The following is a 17,912-nucleotide window of genomic DNA, read 5'->3' on the forward strand; positions in this document are numbered from 1 at the left end:
GCCTAGGAAATGATCAAAATTCAAAATTCCTAGAACAGTTTCTACTGAATGTGTACTGCTTTCTCACCACTATAAAGTTGAAAAATTATAAGCTGAACCAGTGTAAGGTGGTGAATGTTTCCCAAGTTAAAATAGTTTTCAGAACTTTATTGATGGAAGTCAGTACAGGAGAAGACACTGATAACTGAGAACTAGAGGAAATAAGAAATAAATAATATGAACTTAGAAATAAGTAAGTAGGTTAAACTAACTGAATACATATATAATGAGAGATTATAAGTCTCCTAGTTTCAGAGAACAGCTATGTGACAGTTTAGTCAATCACATTAACATACACGTATTTTTTAAAAAACTGTATTCATTAGAAGGGGACGGCTGGCATATAAAAGTAGGGTTTTAAAGAAGCAAAATCTGGCAATGCCCAATAATGCAATACCAAAACTAGGGTAGTGTACGCCTTGGAAGAAGGTAATATTCCTGTGAAAATAACTACTCTAGATAATTATAATTTGGTACCAGTTAACTTCCATCTAATAATTTGTCTCTGTTCTGACTCCATCCTCAACAAGTGACCTTAGGATTCGGATTCTTTTATAGACTTGCCTACAGCGTAAGACCAAACTGGTGAGATTAATACACACATCCCAGGCTTCATAATTATTAAAAGCACCATCAAAAATAATTCTATATTCTAGTTTATATACCTATTTCCCAGGAATATGTGAGTCTATTTCTCAAAGATGATCCATTTCTTGGGGTACTGACAAAAACCAGTCAAAGAATAGAGCCAAAGCTCTGGCAGTCACCAAGTACGCATCCCCTTGTGAAGCCTTCTCGGGCAGCATTCTTCTGCCTGATCATCAATATCTGCCTCACTTTAGAACTTCAGAGATCATAAAGATAATATGTAGTAGAGCACATTGTTTACCTTTCTTCTCAGTGGTCTTTCATATCTGGGTGTTCTGCCTGCTGTACCTAAAAGACAACACAGTAGTTACAGAGAACTGAGTATGTACAGTTGTTCAACAGTGATCATGATCCCAAAACTCTGAGATTATTTCAGGTATTCATGAAAATGAAATAATAATCCATTTTCTGTAAGCTCTGGGACTAAATCATCTTAATGAAAAGTCAGAAATAGTTAAGAAAAGTCCAGTTACTATTTTTTTTTTTTAAAGATTTTGTTTATTTATTTATTTGACAGACAGAGATCCCAAGTAGGCAGAGAGGCAGGCAGAGAGAGAGGTGGAAGCAGGCTCCCTGCCGAGCAGAGAGCCCGACGTGGGGCTCGATCCCAGGACCCTGAGCAGAAAGTTTTAGAATTTCTTTAAAAGTAGATTTCAAGGGTGCCTGGGTGGCTCCATGGGTTAAGCCGCTGCCGTCGGCTCAGCTCATGATCTCAGGGTTCTGAGTCACCCAGGTGCCCCAAAGTCCAGTTATTTAAATAAAAAATGTATTGTGACTGATGATATAGTGAATTAATCACCTAAAGAAATATTTTTAATAAATGTTAAGGTTCATCATCAAACTCACTTTCCCAATTAAAATATCTAGTTAGAAATAAGAACTTTACATCTTTAAAGATATTTGAAAGGAAATGTTTTAACTATAAATATACTTGTTCATATTTGGCATTATTTGGTTCTACCAAAAACAAAAACAAAAACCTTTGTTTTTCCTTCTGTATTGCATATTAGAACATATTAGCCAATGTTACAGTAATGCCAGTAAAAACAAAAATCATGGCCATTCCTAATAAATCATATAACTATAGAAGACAGTAAGTTATTTACATACAGTATATAGCTTTCGTCTCTCTAAATGTTCTGCTTCATCACAGCATACAGTGCTATAATTATGCAGCACTTTCACATGCCAGGCACTATGCTACATGCTTTTCATTATGTCACTTAATCTTATTGTTCACAACAACTGGAAGTACTATTATTATCCTTAGAGGTCATTTAGAGCCGAGAAAAAGAGTTAGGGTGACAACAGGATTGCATATAGGACTCTCCACACTCTGAACCACTTCTATCTCTAGCTTTATCTCCCTTCACAAGGTCCCACAGCTAAACTAAACTTCCAGTACCAGAGCCTGTGGACTTTCTCCAAACTTACTGGCCCCTCGGCCTGGAATGTGCATCCCTTCCACCTGTCTGGCTTCTGTCCCCTTCTGCCTCCCCATCTCATTTCTTTATCTGACACATTTTTATTCATCCCTTGATAGTAATTCATTTATTCACTCAATCATTTGAGTGATATTGTATACCAGAAACGGAGAAGGCAGCAATGAGCAAAAGAAACACAGACCTTGCTTTCACAGAATGTGGTCTGTCAAATAAGATATTTAACAAGTGATTTCAATAAATAGTCATACTATTAAGGGCAACATATAGCAGAAGACAAAACTTAGTTAGTTGGAGAGAACTGCCCTGAAGAGCTGGATTTTAAGCCTAAACCTTAAGGATGAGCAAGAGGTAGCGCTGGGAACAGGCAAGTGAGAAAGTTTCTACACAGAAAAGGAAATGTAAAATCAATGGGAATAGTTCAAGATAGCTGAAATTTGAGACTAGAACAGAAAGGACATTAAGAAAAGAAGTTGGAAATATTTAATAAGCACCTCAACTACAATACATCATCAAGAGAGCTCTTAATTTTCTTCTTCCAGACTTCCTGACCCCTGTAAATGATACTGCCAATAATCCGATTACTCAGGATAAGAATCTAACCTGCTTCCCGAGACTTATTCTTATGCCCCATATCAAATCCATCAGTTAAGTCCTCCTAGCCGTTCCACTTTTAGCCCACTAAAGTTGGTTCTTCACACAGTGATTTTTTAAAAATATTTTATTTATTTACCTCACAGAGAGAGAGAGAGAGAGAGCGAGAGCGCGGCCAAGCAGCGGGAGCAGTGGGCAGAGGGAGAAGTAGGTTCCCCACCAAGCAGGGAGCCTGATACGGGGCTTGATCCCAGGACCCCAGGATCATGATACAAGACAATGAAGGAAGATGCTTAACTGAGTGAGCCACCCAGGTGCCCCAGGGGTCAGTGATATTCTAAAAGTATAAATCAGGGGTGCCTGAATGGCTCAGCTGGTTAAGCATCTGACTCTTGATTTCGGCTCAGGTCATGATCTCAGTCAGGGTCATGAGATCAATCTCTGCATCAGGCTCCACATTCAGCAGTCGGCTTGTCCTTCTCCCTCTGCTCCTCCTCTCCTGAAATAAATAATTATATCACTTCCATGTTCAAAACCCTCCAGTATAATCCCAAACTTAAAATAAAATCCTAAAAGCCGTGTAAGATCAGATCATTACTTATCTTTCTAACATCTTTTTTGTTTTTTAAAGATTTTATTTATTTATTTGACAGACAGAGATCACAAGTGGGCAAAGAGAGAGGAGGAAGCAGGCTCCCTGCCAAGCAGAGAGCCTGATGCAGTACTGGATCCCAGGACCCTGAGATCATGACCTAAGCAGAAGGCAGAGGCTCAACCCACTGAGCCACCCAGGCGCCCTCTTTCTGACATCTTAAGACTACCACTTACCTATGTTCATTTACCTCATTGACTTTCTTTCTCTTCCTTGATCACACCCCTAAGCTTGTTCTCAATTCCTGGCTTTTGCACTTGCACATCCCTATGTCAACAATGCTATTCCCCCCAGATCTTGGCATGATACCATGCCATGAGCTCTGCTCAAATGTCACTTCCTCAAGGAGGTCTTTCCTAACTACTCAAATTTTATCTACCCTATAGCCAGTACTCCTCCAATCTATCATTTTCAATACCCTGCTTTATTTTCCTTCAAAGCCCTAATCACCGCCTGACACTGTACTGACACTGTTTTGTTTATAGTCTGACTTACCCCACACAATATAAACTTCATGAGGTGAGAGACCTTGCTATATCCCATTATCGAGAACACTACCCAGCAAACAGTAGGGTTAAGTATTTACAGAATGAATAAAAAACTTACAAGACACAATCATTAAGACGATAAAGGGCCACTCTGACAAGTTAAGGAATTTATCCTATCTTAAAGCAATGAGGAATCATTCACAGATTTTGAACAAGGGAGTGGCAAGGGAAGATTCCCTTTTTGAATACTTGACTCTATCGCTTCTCAGCCTTTTGGCTAAGATCAAGTGTGAATACTTCACTCTAGTTATGAGAATTCAAGGTAGGAAAGCATGAGCAGAAATAGGGGCCAGTAAAGAAACTACTGTAGAAGTGAGAGATGGTGGCCTAGACTGAACTCTCGGTAATACAAAGATTAGCGATTGTACAGACGGTAGCTTGGACAGCACCTGGTGAATGACTGGACACGCCCCCTCTTTGACATAGCTTTTCCCGATTCCCTCCCGAGGGCTCTTCCTCAATGCCCGTTACTCTATTCACGCTTCCATTACAGCACCTCACACTGCATATAGTGTGACTCCGTTAACAGATCTGTCTTTTCCACAGATTCTTCCAAGTAAGAACAAGTGTCTTGAATGAAGGTCATCTCAATGATGTCTGTTGAATGAAGGTCATCCCATTTGGTGGCCTACCTAGGGCTGGAATTCAGAGCGGCAATTTGTCCCACGAGAGCTGTATGCTTCTCTTAACGTTCGAGAAAACCCATGGTTCAGCACTGCCCAACAAACATCACCCGGCACCAGTACCTAGCGTGACCCTGTGCCAGTGGCCGCGCAAAGGGAGGACCAGAAAGCGCGGGTCACTCACTGTAAGGGGCTAGGGGAAGAAAGCTCGCAACGTCCAGCCCATCCAGAAGCAGAAATCAGCGACTAAAAATCCGATGACAGGGGTACAGAAAAGAGACCCACACCTGCGGCTTTGCTACCGGGAGCAAAGGACGTACCGGCTTCCCCAAGGCGGTGCGGGCTCCGCCACCGCGGCGGCTAGCATGGATTCGGTGTTCCGCCCTCTCACCTCCCGCAAAGCCCGGAGGGGAGGCGACAGACACTCACGCGGGCTTGGTATCGCGGAGCGGGTGGCCGGAGACACGGAGGTACAGAAAGCACGCAGGGTCCTGGTCCCCGGCTGCAGGGTCAGCCACGCGGAGAGCGCGGCAGCCGCCATGGTCGCGAGGACGGCAAGCCGGATGGGACAAGCGCAGTCGGGAGTCAAGGGGCGGCTCTGAGGCCGCTACTGCGCAGGTTCGCCCCACCTTGCCCCGCCCCTACGGGGGAAAAACAGGAAATAGGCGGGCCTGCAAAGTCCGCTTGGAGTCAAATGTGCAAGAAGATAGCCCCCAAATAGGAAAAACTAATAGAAGAAAACAAAAAGGTAACAAAATTTTTTAATACATACATACATACATACATACATACATACATACATACATACATACATACATACATACATACATACATACATACGCAGTGAGTCCAAAGAGGACTGTAAGGGATGGGGAAAAATGTGGCTTACGGAAGGCAAATGTGATCTGGCTGGGATTTCAGATGACACAAGAGTCTGGCAGTTTACCTTAGGGCCCTGCTCCTTTGCCATTGCTGCCTTTCCACACTTTCTCGGTTTAAAGAAGTCTTGAGCTGGTGCAAGTGATATACTCTAAGAACGAGACAGTATCTGAGAGTAGTTAAAAGGATGGCCTCTAGCCAAACTACTTCTGTTTAAAACTTGACTTCATTTTTTCTTGGCTGGGTTGATCCTAATCAAGTAAATATAGCGAAAGCTCTGGGTGAACTGTTAGCCTACAGTGAGCGCCCTGTGTGCATAGGCTGTGACTGTTATTAATGATTTCGTTAGCTCCTTTGTAGATCAGGTTAGAATTACAAAAAGACCTCATCAAGACCTCAAAAATAATGGTCATTCTTTCTTTTTTTTAAGGATTTTTTAAAAAGTTTATTTGACAGAGCGCAAGAGGGAGCATGAGCAAAGGGAGCATGAGCAGGGGGAGCAGGAGAAGCAGGCTCCCTGCTGAGCAGGGAGCCCCAAGCGGGGCTGGAGGCTCAATCCCAAAACCCTGGGATCATGATCTGAGAGAAAGACAGACACTTAATGACTGAGCCACGCAGGCGCCCCAATAATGGTCATTTTTAAAATGAGATTTTTTTTTTCTGCCCTCCTCTATTTCAATAAAAAGTTGTAGATTTGTGTGTCTGTAAAGGAGGTGAGTTCAAGGTCTTCCTGCCTCGAGGCATCTTGGATTGAAACCTATTTTGACAACCCTAGGATGGATTAATGTACAACCATTAAAAAATTATCCTCTATTGTTTTTAATAGGTACTATAATATTTAACCAAAGTACAAAATTACAGTAACAGGAATAACTGGGAACCAACACGACTGACTCTTGGTAAGCATACCAAGTAGAGCAGGGGGGTGCAGGTGTCCCAGAGTAGTGTGTGTGCAAGCATTCCCTGTGCTATGGACATCAATCAGTATTGTTGGGGGGTGGGGGAGGGTAATTGGCAGATAGGGACAAGTATTCGTGATAATCACCATTCTCATCTTTCCTGGCCTTTTACCATCCCATAACTGTTCCAAAGAAGAAGTACAGTGTGTAAAATGGACTAGTTTCCTAGGGCTGCCCTAAGAAAGTACCACAAATTGAGTGACTTAAAATAACATTTATTTTCTCACCAGTTCTAGATGCGAAAAACCCCAAATCCAGGTGTTAGCAGGAGAAATTAATAAAAGGAAATATCATTTAAAATGAAGTCTAGAGGCCAGATGAGGGAGCTCTCACATCCTACCACTAGCCAGCAAGTACAGACCCCACCAGGAACAGAGAGTACCTTGCAGGTCTTGCCAGTGGATACCAGTTTACTAAGCCCCACAGGAAACAGCCCAGTCAGGAAGAGACTGTCAGGATTAGCTAAGGAAAAGGCAACATGCCTCAACAAACTCCCAGTTTACTCTCTAGGACTTTTCATCCATAACAGCCCCTCCCAACTCCCTTCTTTGTAACAAAGCAGTCATCTCATTTGTTCTCCATACATGCCAATGGTTTTGCTGTAGCATTCATGTCCTAAACTGCAAGTCTCTGCTAATCCCTAGTAAACTCATTTTTGCTGGTAAAATAATTGACAGTTTTAAGATTAACAGTTCCTTCTGGAAGTTCTGAGAATCTGTTTATGCCTCTCTGCTCACTTCTGATGGTTTGCAGTAGCTTGTAGATATATGGCTCCAATCCCTGCTTCTGTCTTCACATGGTGAGCTACCGTCTCCTCTGTTTTTAAGATTAAAAGTACAGCCTTTTGGTCAGATGGGTATGGGTTTGAATCCAGGCTCTGTTTATTTGTGTTCTGGAGAAAATCTAACATCTCTGAGCTTCAGTTTCGTGGAAAATGGAACCTTAAGATCTTCCTCAGAGCTGTTGTGATTTAAGTAGTTATGTTGCAGAAGGCAGAGTATAAATGGTGGTCATGGGGCCTCTGGGTGGCTCAGTGGGTTAAGCCTCTGCCTTTGGCTCAGGTCATGATCCCAGGGCCCTGGGATTGAGTCCCGCATCTGGCTCTCTGCTCAGCACGGAGCCTGCTTCCCTCTCTCTCTGCCTGCTTCTCTGCCTACTTGTGATCTCTCTCTGCTAAATAAATAAATAAAATCTTAAAATAAATAAATGGTGGTCATTGGAATTAAGCTCATGGTCAATACAGCTGTGATTTTTGTACTCTCCAGTTTGTATGTTCTAGGACAGTGAATTAATTACAAGACCTATACCATACAAATTTAGGGACAAAAGAATTATGAATCTTTACAGAATTACTTTATATTCAGGGATCTCTCGGTTTCTGAGCAGGAAGTTGAGACTCCTGTCCTCACCCTGCCCTCCTATGTTTTCTTTTTGTCTTACTATCTCCCTAAGACGTTAGTGGACAGACATGACCAGAGTTAGAGGACCTAGAAAAATACTTACTGTTTTCCCAGACATCAAGTACAGTAAGGTTCCTTCTGAATTAAAAGAACTCATTTGCAATCCTGTCAGCAGGCAATAATATGTTTCATGCAGTGTAAACAGTAACACATGTACCTAGGAGTCACTAAGAATTACATAATTTTTCAGTTGGAAGAATTCTTAAAAGTGCAGTTGCTCACTTAGGATAAAAACTTTTTGTTCAGCTTTCTTACCAAATTATGGCCCTGCAAATTATAGCCAATGCTGCGTGGAATAATTTTAAGTATTAAGGATTTTTATAATGGGGTTTTATTATATCTAAAACCCAGATTAATCCAGTGACTTTCTGTCAGAGAGCTACTTTTAGTTAAAACTTCTTCAAAACGTCTTAGTTAATAGCAAAATTCTTAATTCTTAATTATGCAAATTTCTTAAGCAAATTCTTAATTAAGCAGAATTGTTAATTAAGCAATATTCTTAATGTTAACTCTCCAGCAAACTGGAGAGAGTGGGTATGGAGAGAGGGTGAGACTCCCGAAGGCTTAACTTTCTGTATTTCCATACTTTTTTACAGCAGAATGCAGATTTTTAAAAAATACAATATTTTTTAAATCAGCAAAACCTTCACATTTTTATTTTCATGAAAAAAAGAAGACATGGTAAGTCTTTGATTTATATCTTCCAGTTGTTTAGAACATGGATATTTACAATTTGTACTAGAGTTCCCAAAATTATTGTTAGCTTATAATTTAGTATGGAAAAATGTTATCACAAGCATCATCTCCTTCAAATTAATTGAACTCATCCCCATACCCTAACCACCTTCTTGATAGTTTCCTTGACACAGCATTGCTACAGATAGGGTCCACATATGCCAAGGAAACATTGAGTGTCAGGGTAGCTTCCAGGCTCATTCAAAGTGTGTGCCTTTATTTCTTCCCTTGCATCCTTAATATTTAAGATGTTTGGAAATACAGCATTAATTGTGGTAGATTTCATCCCTACATCCAATCATCAGCAAACGCTGTATGCTTTACCTTCAACTCTTTTAACAGCTTCCCAGCTGCTCCCATGGGCTCGGATTTCACTCTTTCCTCCTTACAGCCTAGTCGCCACCCAGTAATCAAGTGAGGTGTTGTTTTTTGTTTTAAAGATTTTATTTATTTATCTGAGAGAGAGAGAGTGAGAGAGCATGAGAGGGGAAGGGGTCAGAGGGAGAAGCAGACTCCCCGCATAGCTAGGAGCCCAATGCGGGACTCCACCCGGGGACTCGGGATCATGACTTGAGCCGAAGGCAGTGGCTTAACCAGCTGAGCCACCCAGGTGCCTAAGAGAAATTTTTTTTGAAGAGTAAGTCTGATCAATCTGATCAAGGCATGTCTGTCTGTCCCTTTATCACTCACAATAAAATTGGGTCCTCACAAGGGTGATTTGCTTGTTTCATTTGCTGGGTACTTCAATTTCAACTCCTATCACTCTCTCCCGGGCTCCCTGGACTCCATTCACACCAGCCGCCTCTGCTTTGCTTTACACACATTGACTCTGCTCCCATTTCAGGCTCTGCCTTTGCAGTACTCTAAGCCTAGAACATTCTTTCCCAGATCTCTCTGTACTAATGCTCTCCCTTTTCATTCAGATCTCTGGTCAATTATCCCTTCTCAGAGGTCTTCCTTAACCTAAATCCTAAATCCCATATATAGTAGTACCCCCTTCACTCACTATCCCTTTATCCGTGCTTTCACATAACACTAGATATATTTTTAAGATGCATTTTATATAATCATATATTTGTCAATTGTCAGTCTTCCATCATTAAAAGAGAAATCGCCAAGAGTAGGGACTTTGTTCTTACTACTGGATTGGAAGGGTGTAGGACAACACCTGACATAAAACTAGGCATTTACCAATCATGTGAATGAATCTTTCATTTACATTCCTAAGCACTTTTTGCTTCACTTAGTTTTCCTCTCTTTTACTACTATTACAATTCCACCCAGGCTTTTAAGCAAAGATGCTTTTTATAAGTGGATACATGTTACTCATCATTACGAGGGATTGCTATAGGGGTCACTGTTTATTTATTTTAAATGTTTTATTTGACAGGGCGGGTGAGAGAGCACAAGCAGACAGAGTAGTAGAGGGAGAGGCAGAAGCGGGGAGCCTGATGTGGGTCTCAATTCCAGGACCCTGAGATCATGACCTGAGTTGATGGCAGATGCTTAATCATCTGAGCCACCCAGGCACCTCAGGGGTCACTGTGTTTAACGCCTAGGGAAAGTGGACACTTCAAGCAAGTCCCAAAGTGAATCCTACCAAGAGTCTCTGTGCGCAGAAAAAGCAGCTGGGGAGGAGATGGGATCAAGGGCAGAGCTCATAGGAAGAGAGGGAATGAGGTTTTGTTTAGGGGTCCTGAATCGGACTGGTGCTGTCAGTGTAATTAATCCCATTCTGTAGTCTCACGGACCAGCTTATCCCCCACCCTGCCACCTCCCACCCAAGCAGTAAAAATACATTTTACACTTTACAGTTCTAGACTTATTACACAATTAAAGACTTTTTCTTAGCAAATCAAACTTCAAGGCTGACTTTCTTCTCTCCTCTCATTTTTATTATTGAATAAATTAATTTTCCCTGCAATATGAGCAGGGTTTTTTCCCCCCCTGTTGTCATGACATTATATGCTTTGATCCAGGTGATTATTTTCTTGCAATGGAGGGTGGGTAGAGAAAAAAAAAAAAAAATCCCATGCTGGGATGATGCATGTGGATGAGCTCGCTGAAATACTTTTTCCTTTTTGCCTTACAGTCTCTTTGCCCACGTCCAGTTCAGAGGATGCTAATATAAACCTTGCCCACCTCTCTCAGCCCATCTTTCTTACTCAGACAGTTCCCCAGCAGCTTTCTGATGGGCACACACTCTTCCGTTTCCAGGACAAACTGTGCCACGGCCTTCCGTCCTGGCAACTGGCCCCGCACGGTCTCACTTTTGACACTGTCCAGGACTACTCCTCTGATGTCTTTGGGCTTACCTGGCACCCCAAAGATGATAAACAGGCCCAGACAGTCATCTCCTATCAAGTGACAGAATTCTTCAAGCTTATCAAATCGACTTCTCTTCCTGGAAGACCCCCCTGCCCTGGATTCTGGAGGGGACATGTCACAGGGCTGAGATGCCACAGGAGGGAGGGAAGACATCTGCAGAGTTTGCACTGCCAGCTGAAGCCTGATCTGTTTGTCGGCTCCCCAGAAAGTCCAAATCCAGTCTGCCCCGAACAGTACAGCTTGGTGCTTGGTCATCTTGGTGGTGGTGAGCCATTCATCCACTCCCTTGTCTTGGCAGAAAGTGATGAAGTGGATTAAGAAAATCTCGTTCAGAGTGTTGGAAGCTGGGCACAGATTGCTCAGAGGATCTTCAAATCCAAGATACTCCCTCACTTTCCGAGCTGCATGGACTATAGCCTCGCTGACAACCTCACAGATGCTGGAATCCTCTTTGCTGTCCTTCAGAGGCAATTGTTGCGATGAGTTTTGCCCCATATTTCCTCTGCACCTGATCAATACTGCTTCCGGAGATCGAACGTATGAAGCTCATGCAGAATGACTTCTTCGGAGAAGTTTTACGGTGTTTTACAGTGAAGTCATGTCTGGTAATGCAGTCCCAGTTTTCCGACTCAGCATTGACGTGGAGTAGCTGAGCACATAGACACACAGCTAAACAAACATGCCCGGTCTCTCTGTTTGCCAATGAGGTGTGTTGTATTCACACATTCCTGCTGGTTTATTAAGTTAGAGATGATTAACTCTCACCAAAACATCTGTTCTTCTCTAGCGATGTTCACTCCACTTCTAATATTGGGCAATCTCTTCCAAGATAGGTTTCCGCTTTTCAAATTTTACTTAAAGACAGTATTTAGTTCTTTAAAGGAATATACATCTCCTTATAAAACAAACTTCTTCAACTTGGATGGCGAGTCATTTCCCTTTGCTTTTCTAATAACCCCTCTGCTAGGATTCCTTACGCCCCACCCAGTCCAGCTGCCTATTTCCTTTTGTACAGAAATTCCTCAGAGCCCTCAAATTTCTACCTGTCAATATATGCTATAACCCTCCCCCATGAAATTTATGGGAGTTTGCAAATGAAAAAGCATCTGTGTCACTGTTCTAATAGGTCAGAAATAAAGCCTACTGGGTATTCTGCACAAAGGAAAATAAAGTCACAGAGCATAAAAACAGGAGACAATTATCAACTGACTTTATTTCTTTTCATATGTTAAAACCAGCAGTGCACAATGTTTTGTAAATAAAATATATCTCATCAAAAAAAAAATTTATCACATATCATCAGTTATGTTACACTGCCCTGAATAAAGAATATTTGGCATCTCTAACAGTCTTCTGGCATATTTTTTTTAACCAGGTTTGAATAAGAAATTGTTTTTCAAATGGTGACAAATGTTCACATTAAAAAAAATACTAGTATGTAAGAGTCCAATACAGGTACCAGACAATGAATAGTAGAGAGTAAAGGATTATTATTAGCATCAGATCATTTTAGTCACGAATAAACAGTAATTTGGTATTATAGGCCCTTGCTGAAAAGCTTGGTAACCTGCTAAGAACTTGCAAGATCACACCACTGATATTCAAATAGAATTTATAAGCAAATCCATGGGCACATACTGAACTGCCTCCCCACACCAATTTGTGACGTCTTTACCATGTTGGCTATCGTGGGAAGTGATGTAGTAGTGAATAAAAAAATAGGTTATTTTTTCGACTACCCCTAAAAATAATGATAAACACAGTAAGTTTTTGCCACCGCTATTTCCTTTAGAAATAAATGTCATCTGGGCCCTGTGCTAAAAACATGAATTACGTTTTCTCATCAATATATAGCCATTCTAAAACTCATTGTGCAGCCTCAGCGTTACTGAACTCTGAGACGAAATGTTCAGATGCATATTCAGCTTAACAAAATCCCATCCACTGATAGCCTGAGAAATATACAATTAATAACAGTAGGTAGATGGTTAGTATTTTGATGTCATGAGATACTCAGCAAGAAGGAAAATAAGCAGCTTAATACTGTGAAGGTTTTTGTTTGGGTCTGATTTCTTCAGAAATTTCTACAAATTTGGGGGGGAACTTCTGAATTCATTTGAGTTAATAGTATTCAAATGTCCCTGGTGTTCTTCCTTTTGAGGCTAAAGGATCCAAGATGAAGGCTGAAACTTTCAACTCTTCAACAATTAACTGGGTGATGTGTCATCAGAGAAGGGGCATTTCATATACCCTAATTTAGTTGGGATGATCAATATTAACATCATTTTTAATATCATTAAAATTCAGTTTGGAGGAGAGATCATCCCAACCTTTCGAGGACCACTTGGTATATGACTGTTTGGAGCACTGCATTTGCTTTTCATCATCTCCTGTATGTCACAAAATAAAAGTTCTATTTTCTATGTACTAAATATATACACGTATTTAGAAAAATATATAAAATAGGACAAGAGGGGGCAAGTGGAGGTGGCCGCTGGCATTTAGCAGGCACGTGGAACACTTGAGGAAATTCCACATACGGATTTTGAAAGCATGTAATGTCCTATGCTGACAGCTACAGTGTTGTCACACTGACGTGACGAGATCATCCACGCACTGCTTCCTGATCCCCAAATCCTGGGTACTGTTGAATGGGAACGTGAAACGCTACAGTAAAACACTCATATTAAATGCAACACTTTAAATATATCACAGATTTTTACATTAAATAGAGGACAAACCACTACACTCTCATTCACCAGTGTCTCATTTTTCATGGCGTCTTCGGAATAGGCACACGCTGTCCCCTGCAACCCAGGCCTCCGTGTCCATTTCCGAGAAGGTGGAATGATCAATTGTATATAATCTGTTGTTTGTTCTAGATTCTTTGAGTTGTTTGAAAAATCAGGTGGAGGAAAGCCAAGGGGCTCCTCATGCTCGTCCAAGTGCTCAGATTAAACATTGGAGTCCTCGTCAGTGATGCTGGCACTGGGGGAACGGGCGGCAAAATCCCGAAACATGTCGTCCTCCTTTAACATGTGCTGGAAAACAAGGGGATGGGGTCATGAAACAGGAAGCAGGAGCTCGGCACGACACACGCTCCGTTAAAACATGCAGTCCTTTGGGGTTATTTTAAATATCTTTTTAGAATAACATTTTTATTTTAAACTTCTTCTCATTTTTAAAGATTTTATTTTTAAGTAATCTCTACCCCCAACGTAGGGCTCGAAGTCACAACCCCATCAAGAATCGCACGCTCCACCAACGGAGCCAGCCAGGTGCCCCTGTAGAATAACGTTTTAACTTCGTTTTACAGACTTACCGTTAGATTGTTGATGCCTTCGGAGAACACCCCTATCTGTCTCACTGTACCTTCTGAATCCTCCATCTGTAAAGAACACACCCATCACGTGACCTGCTAGGTTGCATTATTTCAAAGAAAGGACAGCAAAATGAGAAGTCGAAGAAGAAATAATGCAAGTGATATGAAACGGGCTGGGAGCAACAGAACACTTCTGGGGATACCTCCTTTCGTTACAGCAACCAGAGGCTAAGAATGAGCCAAAATGTCCCTTTACTGGCACCTCTAGCCTAATGCTCTGATATTGACAATGACATCAAAGGATTGGTGACTAGGGGGCAATACTCAAATCCAGGACTTTGCATTGAAAAAGACTACATGAGCTGTGTATTTCCACTTGACTTAATACACAGACTTCCATAACCCAGAGACAGTATAACATCAGTGAGCAGCCCAGCCTGGCAGCTTGGAAGCCCAGGTCTTCAAGCTGCTCTTCTATCTCAGGTGAGTTACTCAGCCTCTCCGTGCCTCGGTTTCCTTCCCCCTACACTGAGGATGACAAGGCTCTGTATGTTTTACCATCACCGTGAAAGCTGACATACGTTAACTGCTGAGGATAGTGCCTGGGACATAGCAAGCAACTGGGAAGCTGCTGACTATTATTTTCTTATTATATTTTCAGATATTAGAGAAAAAACTGATTAGTAGACACAGTGCATCAAGTTTCCATTAGTGTTTCATGGCTGGAGGAACTTGAAAGAAAACAGGCATGTCCTATTGCCTTTACCTGCTCCAATCGGTCCAAATCATCTTCGTCATACAGACGCGTGTCCAATCCAGGTTTAAATCCCTTCTTAGAGGTACTTCCTGATGGATGTCCCAGTTCCATAGGACAAATATATTCTTCCCCATCTTCCTGTCTCTTCCTTCTCAGATTCCCAAAATTGCCGAAGGTAAGTTTCCTTGGCTTTAAAAGAAAAGCAAACATCCAGGGATTTAATAAAACTCATATGGCAGAGAATTGAGAATATGCATGATTCAAATATTCACTCCATTTACAGAGAAAAGCAATTGGATGATTAAATTGGTGTGACAAAAATAAAAGCACCCTGTGTGTGTATGATTGATGTGCCCAAATATAATAAATGATCCAGATTATGAATCTCAGATTAAGCTTGTTCTACTTATTCACCCCAATTAGCTGCGCAGTCACGGTGATACACAAAAAAATGCCAATAGCCTTAGTTTTTGATTAAACAGGACTTAATGCAATGATATTTCTCAGGGATGAATCCAGTTTTGCAAGGTTTTCCCATCTCAGATCAGGAAAAGAGAATGGTCCTAACTGTGTTTTCTTTTCAGGGGAAGCTAGGATTATCCTGTATGCCCGCTATGCTTCCATAACAGAACTGAGGTTGCTAAAGGAATCCTCGCTTGTTTGGAGAGAGAATTTCTATTGATACTTGGAAGAGAAACTCCATCTGAGTCACTGCATAGTCCCTGAGACTATCAGTTCAGCAGACGGTGATCAGGCTGATGGTGAGAATTTAAATAGAACAGAGTCTTTGAGAAGTTTCAAATCTGGCAGATCTCTTAAGAGAGAAAGGGAGCTAATGAGAAAGTGTCAGGCAGGTAGAGGAGGTAAAAGAGAGAGAGAGAGAGAGAGAGAAAGAAATATCTATGTATATAAAGAACTTGGTACAAATTTGCAGAAGAGCTGATAAACTCTATCTCCACATTAAGTTGGTTGAGATAACAGACTCATAAGAGTTCACAGAGAAATGATTAAAAAGAAGAAAATGTAATCTGAATTTGGTATGACCCATGAATCTGGGTATACCCGGAAACAGCCATTCTCTGTTGGTCTACCTTGAATCATTTCTTAAGTATCTTTTTCTAACTTGCAAGATTGGTTCATTGCAAGCCAGACAAGTTGAATCTGTGTGAGAAATCTTCCTCTTCTGCTGGATGTATCCATAGAACAACTGCAATCAATGTTTGAGCCCAAGTCATGGACTCTGCATTGGCAATACATTGACTGCATCCCAACGTCATCCTCTTCATCACTGTTAACTCTAATAGAATAAATGTGAGCAAAGGTTCCCCCAGAAAGACACTTGCAAAAATGCATTTTCTTAATTACTCTTAAAGATGCACAGATCATTAACCCATCCACAAGACTCAGGAAACTCCAGAAAATGGGACAGTCAGGTCAAAACCAAGCCCCAGCTTTAGTTTTTGCTTTAACCAGTTATTAGAAGACAGAAGCCTGAACCAACCTTCACTTTGGCCGTGGCTGTCAGGAGTACATAATCTGGTAACTCCATGGCATCACGCTTTTGGTGCTGGGCCTCGGCCCCGATCAGAAGGTTGAAATGAGTAGCCAAATGTCTTCGCAAGAGGGTCTTACTTGGTGGGATGTTCAATAGCTGAGCCATTGTTTCTACATTAAAACGAGGTTCTAGAACCTATAAAAAAAAAAGTCATTTAAGGCACTGTGTATCATGCATGTCTGCCCTGCGCTTTGTAATTGGCAAAGTCACTTCATTTAGTCATCACCAATGATCCCGCAAAAGCCCAGAGAGACCGAGCATGGACTTTGATTTTCAAGCTATAGATCTTTATTTTGCCTAAGCCAGTGAGAAGTAGAGCCGTTCCCAACATCCATGCATTCCAAAGTTAGGGCTTGTAGCTCCCCAAAGTGGAGCCTTTGGAAGGCGACTCCTTATATCACTGTGCAGAAATAGAATCTGGATGTGGCAGGTGTTTCACGCCTTTGGTGCTGCGCCTCACATGAGAACCAGTGGCCAGATGGTCACAGAAGATAAGAGACAATGGATTGAAATCTGATCTAACCCTACATGATACAAATACATGATGGGGAAAAATACTCGGAAAGTAAAGACTCCCTAGAAATGGTTACAGGAGGGCTCAGTTTGATGGTGCTAGGATTATGACAAGCAAACTGATAATGTCCTAACTCATTCGACTAATGGAAACAAAATTAGAAGTCAGTTTTTCAATTAAAAGAGAGTTTTACCATGAGCCCACCATGGACACCACTGCCTCTGAGATTGGGGGCATATTCTGCCAAGTCCACGGAGCGCAGCCACTCCATCACCCGGTGATTGGTCCACTGCTGAACTTCGGACGGGGTGACGCTGTTCTGTGAGAACAAACAACCACCAGGAGCTTCAGTCATGAGAGACTGTGGGCTCTGAGAAACACACAGAGGGTTTTGGAGGGGAGGGGGGTGGGGGGTTGGGTGAGCCTGCTGGTGGGTATTAAGGAGGGCACGTATTGCATGGAACACTGGGTGTGATGCATAAACAATGAAATCTGGAACATTTTATTTTTTATGAAAAAAGTAAAATAAAACAAAATAAAAGGAGCTTTAGTCCATTGACTGTGGGATCCCAAACACTCAAACTGCACCTTCTACAAAGTCTGCCTTCTAGAGCACAATTCCCTCGACATCCCACTAAGTATTTACAGAAAAGGTGAAAAGGGGTCTGCTAATCTCAGTTTTGTTTTGAGGCATCCGTGCCAGTGTTCCAAGCTTTTTTCACAAACTCATGAAGCAGTGCTTTAGGAAAACAAGTCTCTAGAGTGGTATTTAACTCTGTGGCTTAAGGAGGCAGGAAAATAAGAGACACCCGAGAAAAGGAGGGAGGGAAATTAAAACACAATCTTTGTGGTTACAC

General features: G+C 41.7%; 3 protein-coding genes across 17 annotated transcripts in view; all 3 read right to left on the bottom strand.

Annotated features, from left to right (window-relative positions):
* The window catches only part of LOC309868561 (small ribosomal subunit protein mS35-like), a 44,642-nt gene extending 39,340 nt beyond the window's left edge, over positions 1–5,302 (bottom strand). Inside the window, exons 1-2 of one of the 3 annotated variants that reach the window (XM_082738559.1) lie at positions 4,976–5,302; positions 929–975 (exon numbers count right to left, since the gene is read on the bottom strand). In XM_082738559.1, the coding sequence (XP_082594685.1) occupies positions 929–975; positions 4,976–5,087 (159 nt within the window). In that variant the 5' untranslated portion in view covers positions 5,088–5,302. Of the gene's footprint in view, positions 1–928; positions 976–4,866 lie in introns of all 3 variants that reach the window. The other 2 variants (XM_082738557.1, XM_082738558.1) reach the window with 2 other exon arrangements.
* Positions 5,303–10,458: 5,156 nt separating this feature from the next.
* REP15 (RAB15 effector protein) lies at positions 10,459–11,402 on the bottom strand (the record flags this gene model as incomplete). The annotated part of the gene is made up of 1 exon (XM_082738568.1): positions 10,459–11,402. One exon carries the CDS (start codon positions 11,400–11,402, stop codon positions 10,692–10,694), a length of 711 nt encoding a protein of 236 aa, XP_082594694.1. The 3' UTR covers positions 10,459–10,691.
* A 694-nt stretch (positions 11,403–12,096) lies between these two features.
* LOC309868543 (liprin-beta-1) overlaps positions 12,097–17,912 on the bottom strand; it is a 177,295-nt gene continuing 171,479 nt past the window's right edge. For all 13 annotated transcript variants that reach the window (XM_082738497.1, XM_082738495.1, XM_082738496.1 and 10 more), the window contains 5 exons: positions 17,249–17,374; positions 16,488–16,676; positions 14,996–15,175; positions 14,230–14,295; positions 12,097–13,948 (listed from right to left, as the gene is read on the bottom strand). In XM_082738497.1, the coding sequence (XP_082594623.1) occupies positions 13,862–13,948; positions 14,230–14,295; positions 14,996–15,175; positions 16,488–16,676; positions 17,249–17,374 (648 nt within the window). In that variant the 3' untranslated portion in view covers positions 12,097–13,861. The remainder of the gene's footprint in view (positions 13,949–14,229; positions 14,296–14,995; positions 15,176–16,487; positions 16,677–17,248; positions 17,375–17,912) is intronic.

The sequence above is a fragment of the Mustela nivalis genome, assembly GCF_964662115.1.
Source record: "Mustela nivalis genome assembly, chromosome: 7".
Taxonomy (NCBI): Eukaryota; Metazoa; Chordata; class Mammalia; order Carnivora; family Mustelidae; genus Mustela; species Mustela nivalis.